Raw genomic sequence first — 19,724 nt, 5'->3', positions numbered from 1 at the left:
GGTAAAAGTAAATAGAGGGGCTAGGGTGGTAGCTCAGTAGAGTAAAGCGCTGGCCTAGCATGTGAGAGGCACTAGGTTCAATGCTCAGCACCAAATATAAATAAATAAATAAAATAAAGGTCCATCCATAACTAAAAATGTTTAAAACAAAGTCAACAGAGGATGAACCATGTGCAGGTATCCTTTGTGGACATTTCTACAGTATATTGGGTTTGTTTTTTTGTTTGTTGGTACCAGAGATTAAACCCAGGGGTGCTTAACCACTGAGCCACATCCCCAGCCCTATTTTGTGTTTTACTTTGAGACAGGTTGCTTAGGGCCTCGCTCAGTTGCTGAGGCTGGATTGGAAGTTACGGTCCTCCTGCCACAGCCTCCTGAGCCACTGGGACTGCACATGGGCACCACCACAGGTGATGATGAGCTAAGGTTCTTTTTCACTAATGCCATCCCCACCACAATTTACATGGCTTGGATGAAAGAGCCTCTGCTCCAAGTGAATGCTACTGAATTTTCAAGTCATTTGACCAAAGAAATTCACCAAACATTGAAAAGCAAAACAGCCCTATGGGAAAAATTATTTTCACTTTTCATTGCCAAAGAAATGAAGAACACAAGATTCAGCAACTATGAGATGACTACAAGTGTATAAAATGTAAAATACTAGCTATTAAAAACACAAGAAGTAACTTCAATCCCAGGTACTCAGGAGGCTGAGGCAGGAAGACCTTGAGTTCCAGCCCAGTCTGAGCAACTTAGCAAGGTCCTACCTCAAACAGAAACAAAAGACAGGCAAAGTACATTTTAAGTGCTAAGTGACAGATACAACACTGTAGCATTCTGTGTCAAATATATAAAACTGGCTTGCTTGAGAATAATCTGAAATTAATACTTCAAAATTATAAAAAAGAGGAAATAAAGTGAAGTAATGGTTAACTGTTTATTTCTATTGCAATTTATTCTTTGGCTTTTGTTTGTTTTACAGTACTGGGAACTGAAACCAGGACCTTGCACACTCAAGTCAAGTGCTTGACCACCAAGTTACATCCCCTGCCCTGTATTGTAAATTATTATTTAAAAGTTACCAAATTGGGGTTGGGGTTGTGGCTCAGCGGTAGAGAGCTCACCTAGCACATGCAAGGCCCTGGGTTCGATCCTCACCACCACATAAAAATAAAAAAAAATAAAGATATTGGGTCCATCTACAACCAACAAAAATTTTAAAAAAAAGTTATTAAACTGGTCCTGGTTATGTATAAAATAAAATTTTGAAATCCTAACACAACATGAAATTTAAAGTGTTTTCCTGTTTGTTCTCTAAAATTTCAATGTCTCCCCAACAGAACCTATGTCATTTTAAGAAATTCTCACAAAATAGCTACCTATATTTTAGTTTCCCCCACATTTTTAGCTGAAGCTGAAGAAAGGTGAGTTTGAGGAACAAACATATCTTCACCCACAGACCTTTCTAGGTCTAGGCCTTGGTCTGCTCAGCTGAAATAAACCCATGAGCTGGCTCAAAAGCGACAACTCTAACCCTGTACTCAGTGCATTTGGAGGTGCCTTCCAGAGGAGCTGGGCAAGAATACAGGTCACCTGATACTGGAACATGACATCAGGATTCGAGCCCCCAGGGTGCAGGGATGTCCCTCTGTCTTAGCAGTCCACTCCGGGATGCCCACATAGCCTCCAGGTGACCGAACAGCCAGGAGCCCAAGTGCTAGTGTTGCTCTTCCTTCGTTGGTCCACCAATCAACAGTGTCACCAGGACACACACTGGTGAAAAGATGCCTCTGTGACCGCTTCTTGGGCCCCATCAGTCCAGTTCCTCCTCAGAGCTTTGCAATGATTATGCCCATGTTCTAGAGCACTCTAAAATCTCTTCAGGGTTGGGTCCAATCACATAGGCTCCACATTATTTAAGATTTATTCCAATATTATTCCCTAAAGAGGTCTTGCCTGGCTTCTAAAATAACAGCATCCTTCCCCTATGTCCCTAAATCATCCTTCTCTACTTCTCTTCACACACTATCTCAAGTTACCCTGTGCATTTACTTCCTAGAGTTGCCCTAACAAATTACCACAAACTGGTGGATCAAAACCACAGAAATTATTCCACAGTTCTAGAAGCTGGAAGTTCAAAATCATGCTCTCCTGGTAGGGGGCAGAGGGTCCTGCCTCGCCTCTTCCAACAGCTGGTAGCTCCAGGCATTCCTTCCTTGACTTCAATTTCTGCCTTCATCTTCACATGGCCTTTTTCTCTGTGCCTTCTCCTTTTTTGAGCAACACACCAGTTTCTGGATTTAGGACCCACCCTAAATCCAGGATGATAACTCTCAAAACCCTATTTCCAAATAAGGTCACATCCTAAAGTTTCACCCAGACGTGAATATTAGAAAGACACTCTTCCGCCTAGGACCCTTGTTTGTTTTCCTGTTTGTAGGGCTGGGGGTGTAGCTTAGTGATACAGTGCTTGCCTGGCACATCTAAGGCCCTGGGTTTGAAATCCTAACACAACATAAAATTTACAGTGTTCTCCTGTTTGTTTGTTGTCTACCTCCATGCTATAACTCCAGCTCCAAGACCGCCTGGCACAGAGCAAACAGACACTTGTTAATGAACAAACAGGAATAAAAAGATAAAAAGACAAAACTCCTCCATCAAGTTCACACCTTAGCAAAAAAACAAGACACAATGAATACTAGACCCAGTTTGTATTTATCTAACTTGACCCAGTTTGTGGTTAATTTCATATTATGACATACAGTGTATTTACTTAGCACCTGTTATAATGAGGAAGTTGGAAATTGGTTACTTCTAAGAGGCCAGCAAATCCTCATTGACATATTTCTTGTGTAAGTGGACACTGTTTGTAGGACAGCATAAAATTTCAGCAGATGGTACTCACACCCTCTAGTGGTCATGAGAATAATTACCTTACCGTGTTTTTCTCAGCGGCACTTGAAATATTTCTGTACCAATATTAACTCATAGCTAGAAAATGGAAAACTTTTTCATTCACAGTGCTATACAACTATGAACTGACAGAAATGGGATCTATTTTCTCAACAGACAAAATTTTACTTACCAGCAGTATGATAAATTCTACTTTCCTCTAAACTGCTCAAGTTTTTAGTCACCTGGTAATTTACCTAACACCCCCACTTCTCTCAAAAAGAGATTCCCATGTCCTTTCTAATCCTACTTAAATTTAAAACAATTTGGTTTGCCAAACCACCAAGAACAAATGTACTAATGTAGGATAAATAACCATTACTAATTACAGAAATTCACAAAAAGATTCGGAAAATATTTTGGCTGCAAATACAAGATAAAAGCTCAAAATAATTGGCATTTGGCAAACAGACGATAACGTACAAACTGGATCATTTTGTGCTTTAATTTTTTTTTTCAAATACTGAAATTAGATAAGCCATAAAACTAGTGACTTTGAAAACTACATTAACATTACATATTCCTATTCTCTTCCTAATGAACTTAACATTCACCACAATAAAGATGACACTGGGTTCCATGGGACCATGTTGTCCACGATGATAAACTACTTCTTCCAGTCTGTATCTGAGGCAGGAAAAGCCTGCAAGGAACAGAGTCTGCAGTTGGAGTAACAGCAAGAAGCAGAATTTCCTTACATGGTTTGCAACGAGATGACTTAAAGCTATTCATTTCTCTTTGCAGTATTCCCTGGGAAGTTCACTGTAGTTTTTAAACACACCATGACTTATAAGGTAGATATCACTTTCTTGTGTATCTGGGAATACCAGACTCTACCTAGGCTCACTATTGTGACTTTCATTCATAGACCACCCCCCGTTCTGCAGAACAAATGCTAATGACAGGAAATGGCAAAACTCCTGCTCTAACAGTAAAGTCAAGAATCATGGAGCCATCCTCCATCCTTCATCACTATTTATTCTTAGACCTGTTCATAAGAACAAAGGAAAAGAAGAAAAGCTAACAGCCAAATTAGAAGCCAACATCTTTTAAATACTTCTGTCCTGAAAGAAAAAGTTTCAAAAATGACATAAAATAATAAGAAATATTTAAAATTAAATATGCAATTTTAATCTCTAGATAGACACTGAAGTTTCAACTCATTGACCTTAAACATTACTGGGAGGAAAGAACATGGGACATAAGAAGGAACTGGGGAGCCAAAGACCTGGGCTAGAGCCAGCCTCCCTTCAGGCAAGCACACCTTCTGTGGCTTCCCCTGCTCAGAGGGTCTGCACGTGCTGCAGCTCGTGTGTCCACTGGCAGACAAGAAGTAAAAGCCAAGGGCACTCACCATCATACACCTAACTCAAGATTTCCTTGCCAACAGAACTAAAGCAGAGCAGAATCTACAGGTAAGTGTTTGTAACTTTCAACTTTAATATCTTCCTATGATGTTTAAGGCAAAATTGATTTTCTAGTAATTGTATCTGAGGTAAGATAAGAGTTATATTTTACAAACATAAAACTACAGTTAATGATTAATAATCTTAAGTAGATTTGAGATAAAGTCAAATAAAATATTTTTCATTGGTTAAAACTATTCCTCTAAGCCAGGCACAGTGGTGCACGCCTGTGATCCCAGCAGCTCAGGAGGCTGAGGCAGGAGGATCATGAGTTCAAAGTCAGTCTCAGCAATGGCGAGGCCCTAAGCAACTCAGTGAGATCTTGTCTCTAAATAAAATACAAAATAGGGCTGGGGATGTAGCTCACTGACAGAGTGCCCCTGAGTTCAATTCCCAGTACCCCCGCCACAAAAAAAAAAAAAAAACACTTTCAATAATATCCAATTTAAAATAGGCTTTTGAATGGATTCAACTCTAAGACTTAAAAATTCAAAGCAAGATATAATCACAACATTTGTCAAACCCTTTAACATTTATAATTTAATAATCTTTTCTTTTTTTTTTTTTTAAGGAGAAAAGAAACAGTTTAAAAGTTGAGTGTGGGGACAGCTTTACTGATGAGAATCTAACTCACTCCTGGCTCTAGTCCCCCAAAGATAACATTCCAGAATTCTCTAGCCAAGGCACTATTGAGTTTCCATCTTTTCTCTACTGCTACTTGTCTATTATAAGCAGATAAATTTCCAACTATAGACTGTGGGTTTCTGGGTGCTCCAGGAAAGAAGAGGCGGGACACCTCGTCTTAAGGCCTAACAGGGAAACGTAATCACTTAGAGTGGCAGTTTCAACTAGGGCAATTTTGCCTCCCGGGGACATCTGGCAATGTCTAGAGATATTTTTGGATGTCATAACATGGAAAGATGATGATGGTACTAGCATCTACTGAATGGAAGCCAGGAATGCTAGTAAATATCCTGCAAAGCACAGGACTGCCCCCCTCAGCACTGAATTCTCTGACCCCCATATGTCAACAGTGCCAAGGTTGAGAAACCCTAATACAGCAGGTAACTCCAAAAGTACTATATATCATAGAGCAGCGCCTCCAAATGTTCCTATGTATTCAACCACCAAAATCATGAAAGATTCTGGACCCCGACTGTCATCTTTCCACTATCTTTACAGAGGTGTGCATGAACTGACGGTTCTTTCTAGGCAATACAATTTGGTATGTTTCACAAGACAAGTGATTCCACAAATACCACACTGGGCTTGACTCCCTGATTCTTCCACATTTAACAAGTGTCTTCTCTTGACAACCAGACCACTTCATCTCCAGGGAGAAGCCCAGCAGAAGATGCTGCCAACACAATAAAAGCTATCCAAGGCCTGGGAAGGAAGCATGCCATCTGCAGGGAAAACTGAAGCCTTTGCAGGGGGGTTCCATCATCGCAGCACCCACGGCTCCTGTTCTAAAGGTGCTCTGATCTGTTTTACATAACCAATTAAGTGGGCTGCCAAAACCCAACCACAAGAGACATCATCAGCACAACACTGGGACTGAGGGAAGGAACTCCTTGTGATAGCGGGAAGCAGGATCTGTAAAAAAAGCACTGCTGAATAGCAAATTCAGAGGGTGCAAAGGCTACAGCTCAGGGTTGCCTGTCTGCTCAGTCACAAATGTGCACTGTTTCTCTCCTACATATGCTGCTAGAAAGAACACTAGAAACACTGAGATAATAAGTAAAAAGGGGTTAAAACCGGCTGGGGTTGTGGCTCAGTGGTGGAGCACTTGCCTAGTATGTGCAACGCACTGGGTTCGATTCTCAGCACCACATATATATAAATACAATAAAGATCCATCAACATCTAAAAAAAATTTTTTTAAATGATATATGTTGTAGATTTCGAGGTCACTGACTCAAAAGTACTTCCCTGGCTAGGTGTATGGTAGCACACACCTACAGGCCCAGCTACTTGGAGGCTGAGGCAAGACTGCTTAAGCCCAGGAGTTCAGGTCCTGTTTGAGAAACACAGGAGGCCTCCATCTCAGAAACAAAATAACTTTCCAAACAGAAGCTTAGGAAATTTTTGTATCTTTCCAGCCTCTAAAATTCACCAAGCCACAAAAGTCGGTGAGGATTACCTAAATCAACCCAAACCCTTACTTTAGAGATAGGAAATTTACATGAAGCTCATAAATTAAACTTGCTAAGGTCAGGGTTAAAACCCAGCTCTCTAGAATTCTAGTCAAGCTCTTCTCCTTACCACATCACCTCTGCCAAGAACTGAAGCAGAAAAACTGGCTGAGAGCTCTCTAGAGGTACAAATCTCTGATAGAGATGAAAATAGTTATGAAGATGCTCTCAGTCTTTTGGGGAAAGCTAACAATGCTGTATGTTAACTCTTGCTGTTATACAGCTCCTCTCCTTTTTCTCTTTCCTTTTCAGAAGGGCTTGAGTGAAAATTTAAAGCGGTGGTGGGGTGGGGTACTTTGGGCCAGGCACGATGATGCACATCCACAATACCACCAACTCAGGAGGCTGAGGCAGAAAGACTTCAGGTTGCAGAGGAGCCTGGGCAGGTTAGCAAGACCCTGTTTCAAAATAAACAAAAAGGGCTGGGGATGTAGCCCAAGGGTCAAACATCCCTGTGTCCTATCCCTACATCCACTACCAGAAACAAACAACAACAAAACACTAAAATAGCATGCTTGAGGCCCTGGTCAATTCCCAGCAACAAACACATGCATGCAAAAAATAAAAATAAAAAATAAAATGAAACCAAGGGTGCAGCTGGGGTTGCGGCTCAGTGGTAGAGTGCTCGCCTAGCATGCTTGAGGCACTGAGTTCAATCCTCAGCACCACATAAATGTAAAATAAAGACAGTGTGTCCATTTAAAACTAAGATAAATATTTTCTTAAAAAAAACAACCAACAAAGCATGAACGAAGGATGACATGTCAGCCCTGCAAGGTCATTTTTGTCATCTGCATTACAGAACAATTTTTTTCCTTTTTATAAACATGGAAAACTCCAGTAAGTATCATCACATTTATGTTTCTCTTAATAATCCTGATATCCAGGATGTTTTCTGTGGCATCATTTTTACTGAGACGACACCCTGAGTATTTTCTATGTCTTACTTGGTTTACTTCTGTCTTACAGTGGAGAAAATGAAGACTTAAAGAGGGTAAGCAGCTTCTGGCCACACAGCGGTAAATGATGGAGATGGCTTTAACTCAGTCTGACTCATGGCTTTTCACCATTTTGCTGTGCCACCCGCAGTTGTACCTGAAGTCTTAAAAGAAATCTTAAGAAAACCCTGGCCCAGGCCCTGATGCCAAGGAGGTGAGAAACCAGCCTCAAATCTCAAACCCAGTTAGTCCTATCATGGGCCTATGACCCGGCACAGGAAGAGAAACCGGAGAGGTCCATCCCTCATCACATGAGATTAAGGAACATTTACTCTGATGTACATCCAAGATCTACAAGCTGAATGACTGGACATTAAACAAAGTTGCTTGGGGAATCTGCTAATAGTTAACACGTAAATAGAGTTTCTAAGATGAAAGAAACCATTTACAAATGATGAACTGGTGGGAAAAAATCACCTCCAATCTATATGAAATACACCTAGTGTAACTCAGTCACAGTCAGTCAGGGAGGTCTAGGGCTGGGGACACGGCTCAGCTGGCAGAGGCTTCCCTGGCACGCACAAAGCCCTGGGTTCAATCCCCAGCACCACACACACACACACAAAAAGTCAGGCCTAGATTCATGTGGATTTTCACTCTATGGTATATTCATGGTCGTGACATTGATGCGCCCAAGCATCACTTACTTGTTGTGTCCAAGTATGACCTTATACATGTCCCCATGAAGGATTTTGTGGAGCTAATTTTATAATTTTTTAGATTATTTTAATAATCTCAATACTGGCCTTTCAATAAATTATCCTGAATGTGCATGAAATGTCTTATAAAAATAATTTATCAGGGTTAAAGATGGCAATGAGAAAGCAGGAGAGAAGCCACGCTAAAAAACTGGGAAATTTTCCATAAATAAGAGCTTGAAATAGTTACACAATTAATAAAATAACATATATTTCCACTAAAAAAAAACAAATTACAACAAGAAAAGTGAGGTATTTCTGCAATACTGCAAAGCATCAAATGACATTCTTAGAAATTGACAACCACAATACATTGTAAGTTAACTCTCATGTACTTTAACTATAAGACAAGGTGAAAGTTTGTTGAAAATTCCCAAACAAAACACAGAATTTCGCAAGCTTTCTATTCCCTTTAAACTCATTTGATCAAACCATCATTATGGTAAGTCAACTCAAAATGCATTTTTTTTTTCTGGGTATTGGGAATTAAATCCAATGATGCTTTACCACTGAGTAATATCCCCAGTCCTTCCTTCCTATCTTATCTTTCTCTCTCTCTACCTATGTATCTACTGTGAAATGGGGTCTAAGTTGCTGAGGCTGGCTTCAAACTTGCGATCCTCCTGCCTCAGCCTCCCAAGTACCTGCAATTACAGTTGTGCACCACTGCACCCAACTCAGAAATGCATTTAACTGGGATTTATCTATAAAGTGATCTTTTAACTGCTGCAATTCAGGAGGTATTTTAAAAAAGGAAAAAACACCTTTAAATATGAACAATCCAATATAACCCAGTAAAAGGCCTTGGGAACAGAGGAGATATGAAAGATAGGTACCTCGTAGTTTGAGAGAAAATCTAGTAATTCTGATTGAGATGGGATGTAGAGAAGTGGTTTCATCACCCGGCGGACAAACTTCTCAATGTAAACAGCACTCATGGGGCCTTTGTATTCGATTGGTCCAAAACTAGTACCAAAAAATAAAATAAAATATAAATAAATAAATAAAAAGTAAAAATAATACACCATGCGTTAACCCTGCAATGTATAGCTAAAATCATCAATACCACAGGATGAAAATATCTTGCTTTAGTATCAAACTGTTTCAGGGAAGGAGCCTGCTTTGCTCAGGGGTGCTGGGGCGCTAGTTAAGAATCGACAGTTTAAGGAGGGGGAGGTGCAAGTAATGTGACCTTTCCATGAGCTCCATTCAATTGCAAACTAAATTCTTTGTAGTGTCTGAAAGAAAAATGAAATCCCACAACATTTCTTAAAAATAAAAAATAAAAACAAGGCTACTGTGGAAACTGGCCACATGCTGAAAGGATTCCAGGATCTTAATTGCACACCTCACTGCACATGGGTGAGGACTTCCACATGTCACTCTGAAATGAGGAAAAGCTAAGCAGCTGGCCCTTAGCCAACAACATTCCTTTAAGTGCCTAAGTATTCCATAGGCACTTAAAGGAAGAATCACTAAATGAAGCTTAAGCCTATCTAAAGCTTTACTAGAACAGGGGAAAAAAGTGGAAGTATAAAGTCAGGGAGCTTGCATAACCCACCTTTCTTCCTTTTCCTCACAGCTGTCCTTTGGGACACAGGAATTTGATTCAGCACTGCTAAGTAATGCCTCCCTAATTCAGTTACGTTCCTAACTAGTCAGAATCCGTACAAAAGGCTCTCTCAACCTCACACAACACAAATACAACTGATGGTTGGTGGCAGAGTAGAGAAGGCACGTGAAATGCACCAACTCCATAACTGTTCTTCTCTCTAAACAGCAACTGACACTAAGCCTGTTGTTAACAGCAACAACAGCGCAGTCAGGAATTAAATGCTGTGCTCACGATACACTGTCATAAACACACACACACACACACACACACACACAATGGAACACAACAATTCCTCAGTGTATACTACAGAACATGAGATGGAAAGAATTTCAGTATGAAAAAATAAAAACAGCATTGTACAAGCACAGCTGGGAGAAAAGAGTTAAGAATTCTATCAGTTCAAAACTTACCACAATTAGTTCTGTTTAGAAATCACCACTATCACCACCAACCCCAACAATCACCAACAATTTTTAAAAGAAAAAAATTTTTCTTAAAAATCTGGTAACTTGGGCTGGGGTTGTGGTTCAGTGGTAGAGTGCTTGCCTAGCACATCTGAGGCACTGGGTTCGATCCTCAGCACCACATAAAAATAAATAAGTAAATCAAAGGTATTGTGTTCATCTACAACTAAAATATATACATACATTTAAAAAAAAAAAAGCTGGTAACTTATTTTGTTCGGCAAAAAGGAGCCAACAAATCCAGAAATCTCATCTAAGTAAGCCAACAGGCTTTGCTGAGTTTCCTTGCTGTGATATTACAAGGGTCCAACTGACTTACCAAGATTACAAGATTCCAGAATGCAGGATGTGGGGCATGCTTTACCAATAAACTACAGCCACTGCCACAGGACACGCTGTTGGATGGCTACCAAGCTCTGACAGGGTTGTGAGAACACACCTCCCTGCTTTAGGCCCTTAATTAACTTTTTCTGTGACTGGTCTCAATACAAACCAAAAAATCTACTTTCACAAAACAGAAAAGCCTATTAGTTTCTTTAAGTGGCTTCTACAAAATAAGTCATTATAACAAAAAAGAGCAATAGCAGCAACAAAAACACACGAACAGCAGTAGTGTGCTCAGTAATGAGACCCAGGGGGCACATTCTTGGGACTACCGAGAATGCTCCAAGGACCCTTTAGTCAATGGAAACATTTCATGTGTGTGCACATAAAATAGAGATCTTGAGGAGTCTAAGGTAGAAAAGAAATTTTGGGAATTTCTGTGCCTTAGCACTGTTTTAGGGACACAGGCAGTGGAAGTGTTGCCCCAAGCAGTAAGCAGCCTACACTGACACAAACAAATAAAACACCAACAGGCAAAGTTGAGTGACAACTTGGATTCCTCATCTGTAAAGCAAGAGGGTTGGACTAGATACTTCTAAAGTCCTTTCAATCTTTTTACAAAAGCTAAGAAAACAAACAATATAAGATAATACTGTATGCCCATGTTCTCCAAAAGATATCTGTACTCAATTCAAAGGGAATTCTTCCGATTTTAATGCCACATCAAGTTAAGGTCACCTCTGGGCAACCTGCAAGGACTTTCCCTCCTGCTAGGCATCTGTGCCTATTTCCAAAGCCAGAGAGTAACACAGGGGCCTCAGGAGGCAAGTTCATCACCATGTGACAGAGAACAGAGTCTGAGGACCTTCAAGTACAGCTTACACTTACCTTAAAGAAAGAAAGAAAGAAAGAATGAAACCCTGAGACAGTTATCAAGAAAGTATTCTATATTCTAAACAATCTGCACCTTAACCTAAAGTAGAGGTAGAATCTCAAATCAGTGAGCAAAAAGCAGGTCGGGGGATCAAAAATGGTCATAATATCCTTAAGCAAAAACTGGCTTATTACTGCAAATACTAAAATTATAAACATTTAATGTCCAAAATAAAATATGAAGGTGGTGGTCAGGTAGAAAAGTATCATTTTGCCCAAATACTACTATCAATTGCTCCTGGAAACAATATTATGTGCCCCCCAACAGTTTATGTTAGAGATATGGAAGTGAATGGAATGGGATAGAGAATCTAGAAATGACTGTCTACTGATGCTTGTGATAAACCATATTGACTTCCGCCCAGGGAGTTCAGAAGGAGGGAAAAGGAAAACCTAAATGGTAAAGACCTTACTAATCAATTCTTTACCCATATGGCCTTCTATAAACTTCAAGCCAATCACACTGAACAAAGACAAACTTCCCATCTTCTGCCTCCAAAATCCTTTGAGTCAGATTCTCAGACATGACTTAATAATACCCACAGCATAGTCTGGGTACCCAAAGCCAAACACCAGTATTTTTGTAGCAAAAATAGGTAGCTTAAGTGGGATAAAGACCACAGGTAGCCCCATCTTACTTTAGGCCAGATGAATGCATCTGGGGACAATATTCAAGAAACTTCAAGTTTTTTAGTCCTTGTGATTTCAGAACTTTGGATATGAAATTGTGAACCAGTAGTAATTTTCTTCCCAATGAAAAAATATGGTAAAATGCACTCTTGACTGTGTGATGCTGCCAGATAAGAAGATGAAGAATCTAATGTATTTTTGCAACATAAAATACTTTTTGGGGATTGAATTCAGTGGCACTTGACCACTGAGCCACATCCCCAGCCCTATATTTTATTTCACTGAGTTGCTTAGTGCCTCACTTTTTCTTTTTTTTTTTTTTTTTTAAGAGAGAGGAGGGGGGGAGAGAGAGAGAGAGAGAATTTATTTATTTATTTATTTATTTATTTTAGTTCTCGGCGGACACAACATCTTTGTTTGTATGTGGTGCTGAGGATCGAATCTGGGCCGCACGCATGCCAGGAGGCAAGCGCGCTACCGCTTGAGCCACATCCCCAGCCCAAGTGCCTCACTTTTTCTGAGGCTGGCTTTGAACTTATGATCCTCCTGCCTCAGCCTCCAGTGCTGCTGGGATTACACGTGCGCGCTACTGCGCCCGGCACAAAATACTTTTTGAACACCTGAATATACAGTCATTCAGTGGAGCAATTTGTACTTTTAAAACTAATATTGCATACCAAATAATAATAAATAATAATGGGGGGGAGGAAATGTAGCTCAGTGGAAAACACTTGCCTAGCATGTTCAAGGATCCAGGTTTGATCTTTAGCATTGCAAAAAAAAAAAAAAAAAACGAAAATAAAAATAAAATGCTATAATATATATAATGACATAAAAAGATGTTCACAAAAGTGGAAAAAAGCAGTTTAGGAGATAGTATTATTGCCTGATCTCATCTTTACCTTATTAAAAAAGTGGTAGACATGTAGATTTATAGGAGAAAATAAATAAAAACACAGCCATTATACAGAGAGCTTTTAAAATTTGTGTTTATCAATTTTATACAGTAAATATCTAATACTTTTATATAGAAAAAAGTCATTAAGATACTGATAAACAAATTAGAAACACTACTGAAAAGTCCTTACCTCCGATGGTACAGATGTATTACAGGAAAATAAAAGAAGTGTTTCTGTTTCCTGCATTTCCCCTGGTTCCACCAACAGTTAACTGCCACAAACAACACCTGCGGAGCAAAAAAAGGGTTTCAAATGACTATGAATAACAGCTGAGCAGTACCGAAATCTGAAAGATGAAATCAGAAATGGAACCAGTCCTCTCTCACAGAAACAGAAAATACATATTTTTTAAAATTTGCATAAGGCTTTCAAAGAAGTTCCTAATTTGCCACTAAAATAAAAATGACAAGCTCTTCTCAACAGTGTCAGCTAGGACTTGGAGTCTGACCCAAGAGTTGTTTGTTTCGAATTTTAAAGTGAATGAGTGCCAAGGAGCTTTTTCTAAGCATGAATCTGCTAACTTAGAAAGATATTCTGGGGGCTGGGTATATAGTTCAGATGCACAGCGCCTGCTCAGCATGCTCAAGGCCCTGGGTTCAATCCCCAGCAACACAAAAACAAACAGAAGGATATGCCCTTTGATTGTCAAACTAAGCATCCAAAAATTAAAATGTTACTGTGAATAAAACATCATAAATATCAAAGGATATTTAAAAAACAAATAATCAAAGCTTTAAGCCATGATCTAAAAGGTATTTTTTTTGCTACTAAGTAGTAAAAACATGCACTAACTATATATATTTATGAGTAGATGCTGATGTGTCTAGGGAAAAGTGTCCTCTGACTACAATTTACTTTGAAAGGTGCCAAAAACGAGATGGATTAATGGACTGGAGCAACTTCTCAACTCTGGCAGTACTGCCATTTGAGGCTGAATGCATGGAGGGTTCTGGGATACCTGCTTTGTGATGACAGATATCCTAAGAACTAGACACAGGGTGGTGCAGGGCAGGGGATATAGCTCAATTGGTAGAGTGCTTGCCTCGCATGCACAAGGCCTTGGGTTCAATCCTCAGCTTTCCTGTGTTCTACCCACTAGATGCCAGTAGCACTCATTTCTGAAGCAGTGACAACCAAACACCAGACATGGCCAAAAGTCCTGGAGTCAGGGCAGGGACAATATGGCCAGTAATTGAGAACCTCTGAATTTGAGGAATGGTTAGATGGGTAATTACATAATAAGATATCGACAGAATTTAGATGGTGGGTACATGTAAAATTCTTTCATGTTTGCTATATGTTTGAAAATATTCACAATAAATTGTTGAAAAATACAAAGACAAACTACAAATGAAAAGCCACCTTTGAATGTTTTTATACCTACTATTACAACAACCAACTGCTCAAAACCTAGTGGCAACCCTTCAGAACTCTATTTCTAGGAAAAAAGAAAAATAACAGTGGCTTTATTTGAAGTTTACATCTCCTCTTTTTTTAACTCAAAAGTAGGGCACAATCCACCATTTTGCTAATTTTACTAAGCAATATGGTGCAAAAGATTTTTGCATATTTCTAAAAATAAACCCAGTCCTTTTTTTTCCTCCTGAGCACATGGAGCAAAAACTCCCAATGTGGAAGAAGCTGAAAAAAATTTTTTTGAAAAGAGCTCAGTCAGTCACTATGGGTGGTACTATAACCCTGATGTGTTGTTTCTGTGCCTCTTTAACAAACTGCTTGGCTCCACTGGAAGCTGTTATTATTCCAATACCATCATTCAGAAGGGCAAATATTCCAGAGCAAAATACCATTCAACTACAGTTCATCTAAAATAAAATACAATCTTCCCTTTTCCTCATGTGGACAATGGGACTGCTGCTCTTTACATTCAGAAAACTGGGGAATCACTGACAAAATGGTCATTTAATTTCTGTTACACACTGCTTGCTTCCTAGTGCTCCGTTAGAATTCCTGTTTCCTCCTGGAGTTATCTGCCAGCTTGCTTAGTACTTGCAGTTCTTAAAGGGAATGGGGAGAAAATAGAAAATAAATTCCATGGGCCCACAGTGAGATCACAAAATGTGCCCCACTGGTACAAATTAGTGTTATATAAGGAACAGAGAATTATATTTAAGTACTACTTGGTACACTCTCAGGGATATAATGGTTAAAAAGGGTTCACCTGGCAGGTGGAATGCCTAGTCACCATCTATAACACTACTTGTTTCTAAGAAATACCAACTGAGGGGCAGGAGATATAGCTCAGTTGGTAGAGTGCTTGCCCGCATGCACAAGGCCTTGGGTTCAATCTCCAGCATGACCAGAAAAAAAAAAAAAAACAACTGAAAGTTCCAAATGAACTTCTGCAACTCTGCTGCCTGCACAAGTTAACTCAAGTCAGTGGTTCTCAGCAGCAGCCTCTCATGGATCTGTGGGATGCTTTCTGTTTGCTGCTGTGACTGGGGGAAGCAACAGGACATGTGTAAGGTAGGGGACTTAGCAGACATCCTCTAATGCTCAGAACTGCTCTGCACTAGGAAGAGTCATCCGTATCATCCCATAGTTTTCTAAATGCCTGCCAAGCACTGATGTTTGCTACTGTCCAAACCCAGAACTGTTAACTCCCTTTGACACATGACTCCAAGATCTCCTATTTATGTGAGTTCCAAGTGAGGCTGCTGTGCTGAATTTCTCAGGAACACAACTTTTGTACAGACCGAGGACAAAGAGCACGTTGCTGTTCAGAGTCCCCAACACATCACACCTCTATCAGTCTGTATTTATAACTATCACACTCACAGGGGCTCTACATAAAAGTATAGGGACCTGCTTTGCCCAAGCATTTACATACTGAAATACACCATGTTTAGATATAAATTACTTTTCTTTTTTCCCACAATTTTTGGTTAGTGCACTAGATTATTTTGAAATTACATGTGTAGGGGAGTTTTATCATCTCCGAATTTCTTTTAGGAAAAGGGACAACATAAAATGCCCATTTTCTAGAAGGCAATGGGAACCACTGGGCTTAAAACCACTGATATAACCGAGGACTCATTTGCTTATGTAACCCTCTTACCTGGTCCAAAGTTGGCATTCATTAAACATTTGTTGAATACAGTTCTGGTTCATGCAATAAAAGGTCAGCCCTTGTTATACATAAATCTCTCCTACATAAAACATCTACCTAGCACTTATCAAATGGCTGTGCAAGACACACATAACTAGGCTTTCAGCCCTCTTCTCCTGCAGTACTGAGACCTCACTGCCTGGCATCCTGGGATGAGCGCTGGCCTTATCTCAAGATCCAGAATTTGCTCCACTCTTGCCTCCAACTACAAGCATCACACTCAAATCCTTTGTTCTTTTACAGCAGGCTTTGTAATTGACAAACACTCCAGGAGTTCATCTTGACAAAACTGCCAGATGGGCAAGGTGTCTCCATGGGACACCCTCTCTTAAATACAGGATTGATGATCATTAATTTTGGAGACTAAATGTCAGCATTACCTGGTCTGAAAGCCGGCTTGCTGCATGCTCGATTTCTGCCCTGGCAGCAATGGACTGGCCACACCACGGGGCATAAAAGAACAGAAGTACCACCTCCGAATCCCGGCGAACATGCTCTGCATAATCCAGTTGCCCCTGGAAGAGGTCAAGGACCAGAGACCTCGAGGAGAAAAAGCTGACAGGAGGCTTTGCTGGTATTATCACATCTTTTGCTCGACTAAAAAAGAGTAAACACAAACAAGATTGCTTATTTATCTTCTTAAAACAGCTTTGTGTGGAAGGAGAATGAAGCTTAAAAGAAAAGGCTCCTTTTGAATTAAAAAAAAAAAAATTGGAGTCATCAAATCACTGTCCTGTAGTAAATGTAGTATACCATGGTAAAGCACCTTCCAGCTGAGCCAATACAGACAGATGACATTTTGGAAATGATTCTCTGGTATTCTGTCCTACCAGGCATGGGCTGGGAGAGGATTGGAGAGCAAAATTATCTACAGTCTTGATGCCACACCCCAAAGACTCCATCCCTACCTCTTCGAAGCCTGGCTTACCACAGGAGCCACTGACCTTTAGGGCCACCAGCTCTGGAGCTCAGAAATATGGGGAGGGAGCACACAGGCCACCATTAGTAACACTGATCACCAGTGACTCAAATCTGAGAAAACACTGAGTTTGTTAGGTAGGGCAGCCTGTACTTACCCAGGGCAAAAGTAATAATAATACACATTTATCCATATACATCATAATCCAAAAGGTATGAAACACAAGTAACAAACAATAAATCTATTTAACTGGAAAACAGGCTTTCTGAATACATGACTTCTCCAGCAGGGAGAAGTCAGGAGAAGAAGGAACATTGAACAAGTGGTCAGGAGTCAGAGCGGCCACAGCTTTCCTATTGGGACAAATAGGTTTTGGCTGGAACTATATCCCACCAAGTTAAAGTGGCCTAGTAAACACTTTGAGTCGTCCACATATCTGCACTAACATAAGACTATTATAACAGTTTAACTAGGAAACAAATAAACAATATAAAAATGGAACTCTAAAAAAAATACTAGATGAAACCAAAAGAAGGCAAAAAGGACGAAGAGAGGAACCAAACCCAGAAGGTACAAATAGAAAACAAGTAGCAAAAAAAACTTAAACCAAACCACATCAGTAATTATAATTACATTAAATATAAAAGGATTAAATAATTCAAGTAAAAGGAAGAGATTGCCAGACAATATAAAGCAAGACCAAATTATATATTATCTAAAAAAGACACATTTTACTACTCAGAAGAGGCTGAAGCAGGAGGATCCCAAGATCCAGACTGGCCTGGGCAACTTAGTGAGACCCTGTCTCAAAATAAATAAAGTAAAATAAAATGGGCTGGGCTATAGCTCAGTGGTACAGCACTTGCCTGGTATGCATAAGGCCCTGGATTCAATCCCCAGCATTGAAAAGAAAAGGTGGGGGTGGGGAGAATAGCTGGGGAGACACATTTTAAATATAAAGACAAAGGAGGAAGCATAAGGATGAGAAAATAAATGTAAAAAGGAGTATTTACTGCTAACAGTAAGCATAAAAAAGCCAACATGACTCATCAGGTAAACAGCTAAACCAAGGCACATTCTTACCCTTCAACTTTATTCCAAAATTAGAAACAAACAAAAATGCTCATACATACTATAACTCAGATGAATCCCCAAATAATTATGCTGATGAAAAGAAGCTAGGCACTAAAGAGTACATATAATATGACTGTACCTATGTGAAATCTCAAAATATACAAAAGTGCTAAAAGGAGCAGACTTCCTATTTGAATGACATTGTAACCTGCGGTCTCTATAGAGCCTTCAGTCTATATAGAATATGCCCATAATCTGAAAAATTCACTCACATGACATTTTTTAAAATTATTGTTTAGTCATAGATGAACACAATACCTTATTTGTTTATTTATATGGGATGCTGAGGATCAATCCCAAGGCCCCACACATGGGAGACAAGCGCTCTACCACTGAGCCACAACCCCAGTCTCCTTACATGACTTTTTTTTTTAACGCTTATGTTTTAGTTATAGCTGGATACAATATCTTTAATTTATTTATTTATTTTTATATAGTGCTGAGGATCGAACCCAGGGCCTCGCTTATGCTAGGCGAGTGCTCTACTGCTGTGCCACAACTCCAGTCCCTTACATGACATTTTTAAAATGTCAATTTAGCAACTGTTACTGCACTTCAGACATGGTCCTTCAGACACAGGTACCTGGGCCACAGCAGCCAGCAGGCTGTATAGTAGGAAGCTAACTTTCTAGCAGAGGAAGATGGCAAGTCACAAAACATGCAAACAACTAACAATAAAATACACAAAATTGTCACTGCTGTGCAGAGAATATAATGTGGTGATGTAACAGAGGAAAACAGTGGCTCCACCTATAGGGTGGTGGACAGAGTAGTACCAACTAAGGTGAAAACTGAGTGACAAGACAGCCATGCAAAGAAGAGGGACAGGTTGCATGGGGAAAACTGACACATTCTCAAGAGATCCTGGTATTTGGAGCAATTTTTTTTTTAACCATTTAAATTGCATCTTAGGTGTGAAATAATGCAATCTGTGGGAAATTATAGGTATCTGACAGCTCAAGAAAAGAGAATCACAAGTTAGTACTTTTGCTCTGCAGATTCAGAGGAGTTCCTAAAGTAAACAAGCCAGATAAAATACAAGACCAACCAAAAAGCAAACATTAGCCAGGTGTGGTGGTACATGCCTGTAATCTCAGCTACCTGGGAGGATGAGGCAGGAGGATCATAAATTCAAGGACACCCTGCACAACCTGGTGAGATCCTGTCTGAAAATGAAATAAAAATGGCTGCAGTACATGTGGCTCAGTAATAGAGCACCTCCCTAGCATGTGCAAGGCCCTGGGTTTAATATCAAGTAATGCAAAAAGAGAAAAAGAGAGAGAAACAAACTAGCCAGGAAAGAGAAACACTTGCCTCTGCTCTATCAGAAACATTCATAAAGCTGAGGGCCATGGCCCCTGCCTGTAATC

The 19,724-nt window shown here is 39.8% G+C and overlaps 1 protein-coding gene across 2 annotated transcripts in view; it reads right to left on the bottom strand.

Moving 5' to 3' along the window:
- The window catches only part of Txndc11 (thioredoxin domain containing 11), a 64,494-nt gene that overhangs the window by 41,306 nt on the left and 3,464 nt on the right, over positions 1-19,724 (bottom strand). Inside the window, exons 2-4 of one of the 2 annotated variants that reach the window (XM_026380843.2) lie at positions 16,682-16,898; positions 13,304-13,401; positions 9,086-9,215 (exon numbers count right to left, since the gene is read on the bottom strand). In XM_026380843.2, coding sequence (XP_026236628.2) covers positions 9,086-9,215; positions 13,304-13,401; positions 16,682-16,898 — 445 coding nt within the window. Of the gene's footprint in view, positions 1-9,085; positions 9,216-13,303; positions 13,402-16,681; positions 16,899-19,724 lie in introns of those variants that run through there. The other variant, XM_077802248.1, reaches the window with a different exon arrangement.

Source organism: Urocitellus parryii, chromosome 9 (assembly GCF_045843805.1).
Source record: "Urocitellus parryii isolate mUroPar1 chromosome 9, mUroPar1.hap1, whole genome shotgun sequence".
Lineage (NCBI taxonomy): Eukaryota > Metazoa > Chordata > Mammalia > Rodentia > Sciuridae > Urocitellus > Urocitellus parryii.
This window is presented reverse-complemented; position numbering and strand designations above follow the sequence as displayed.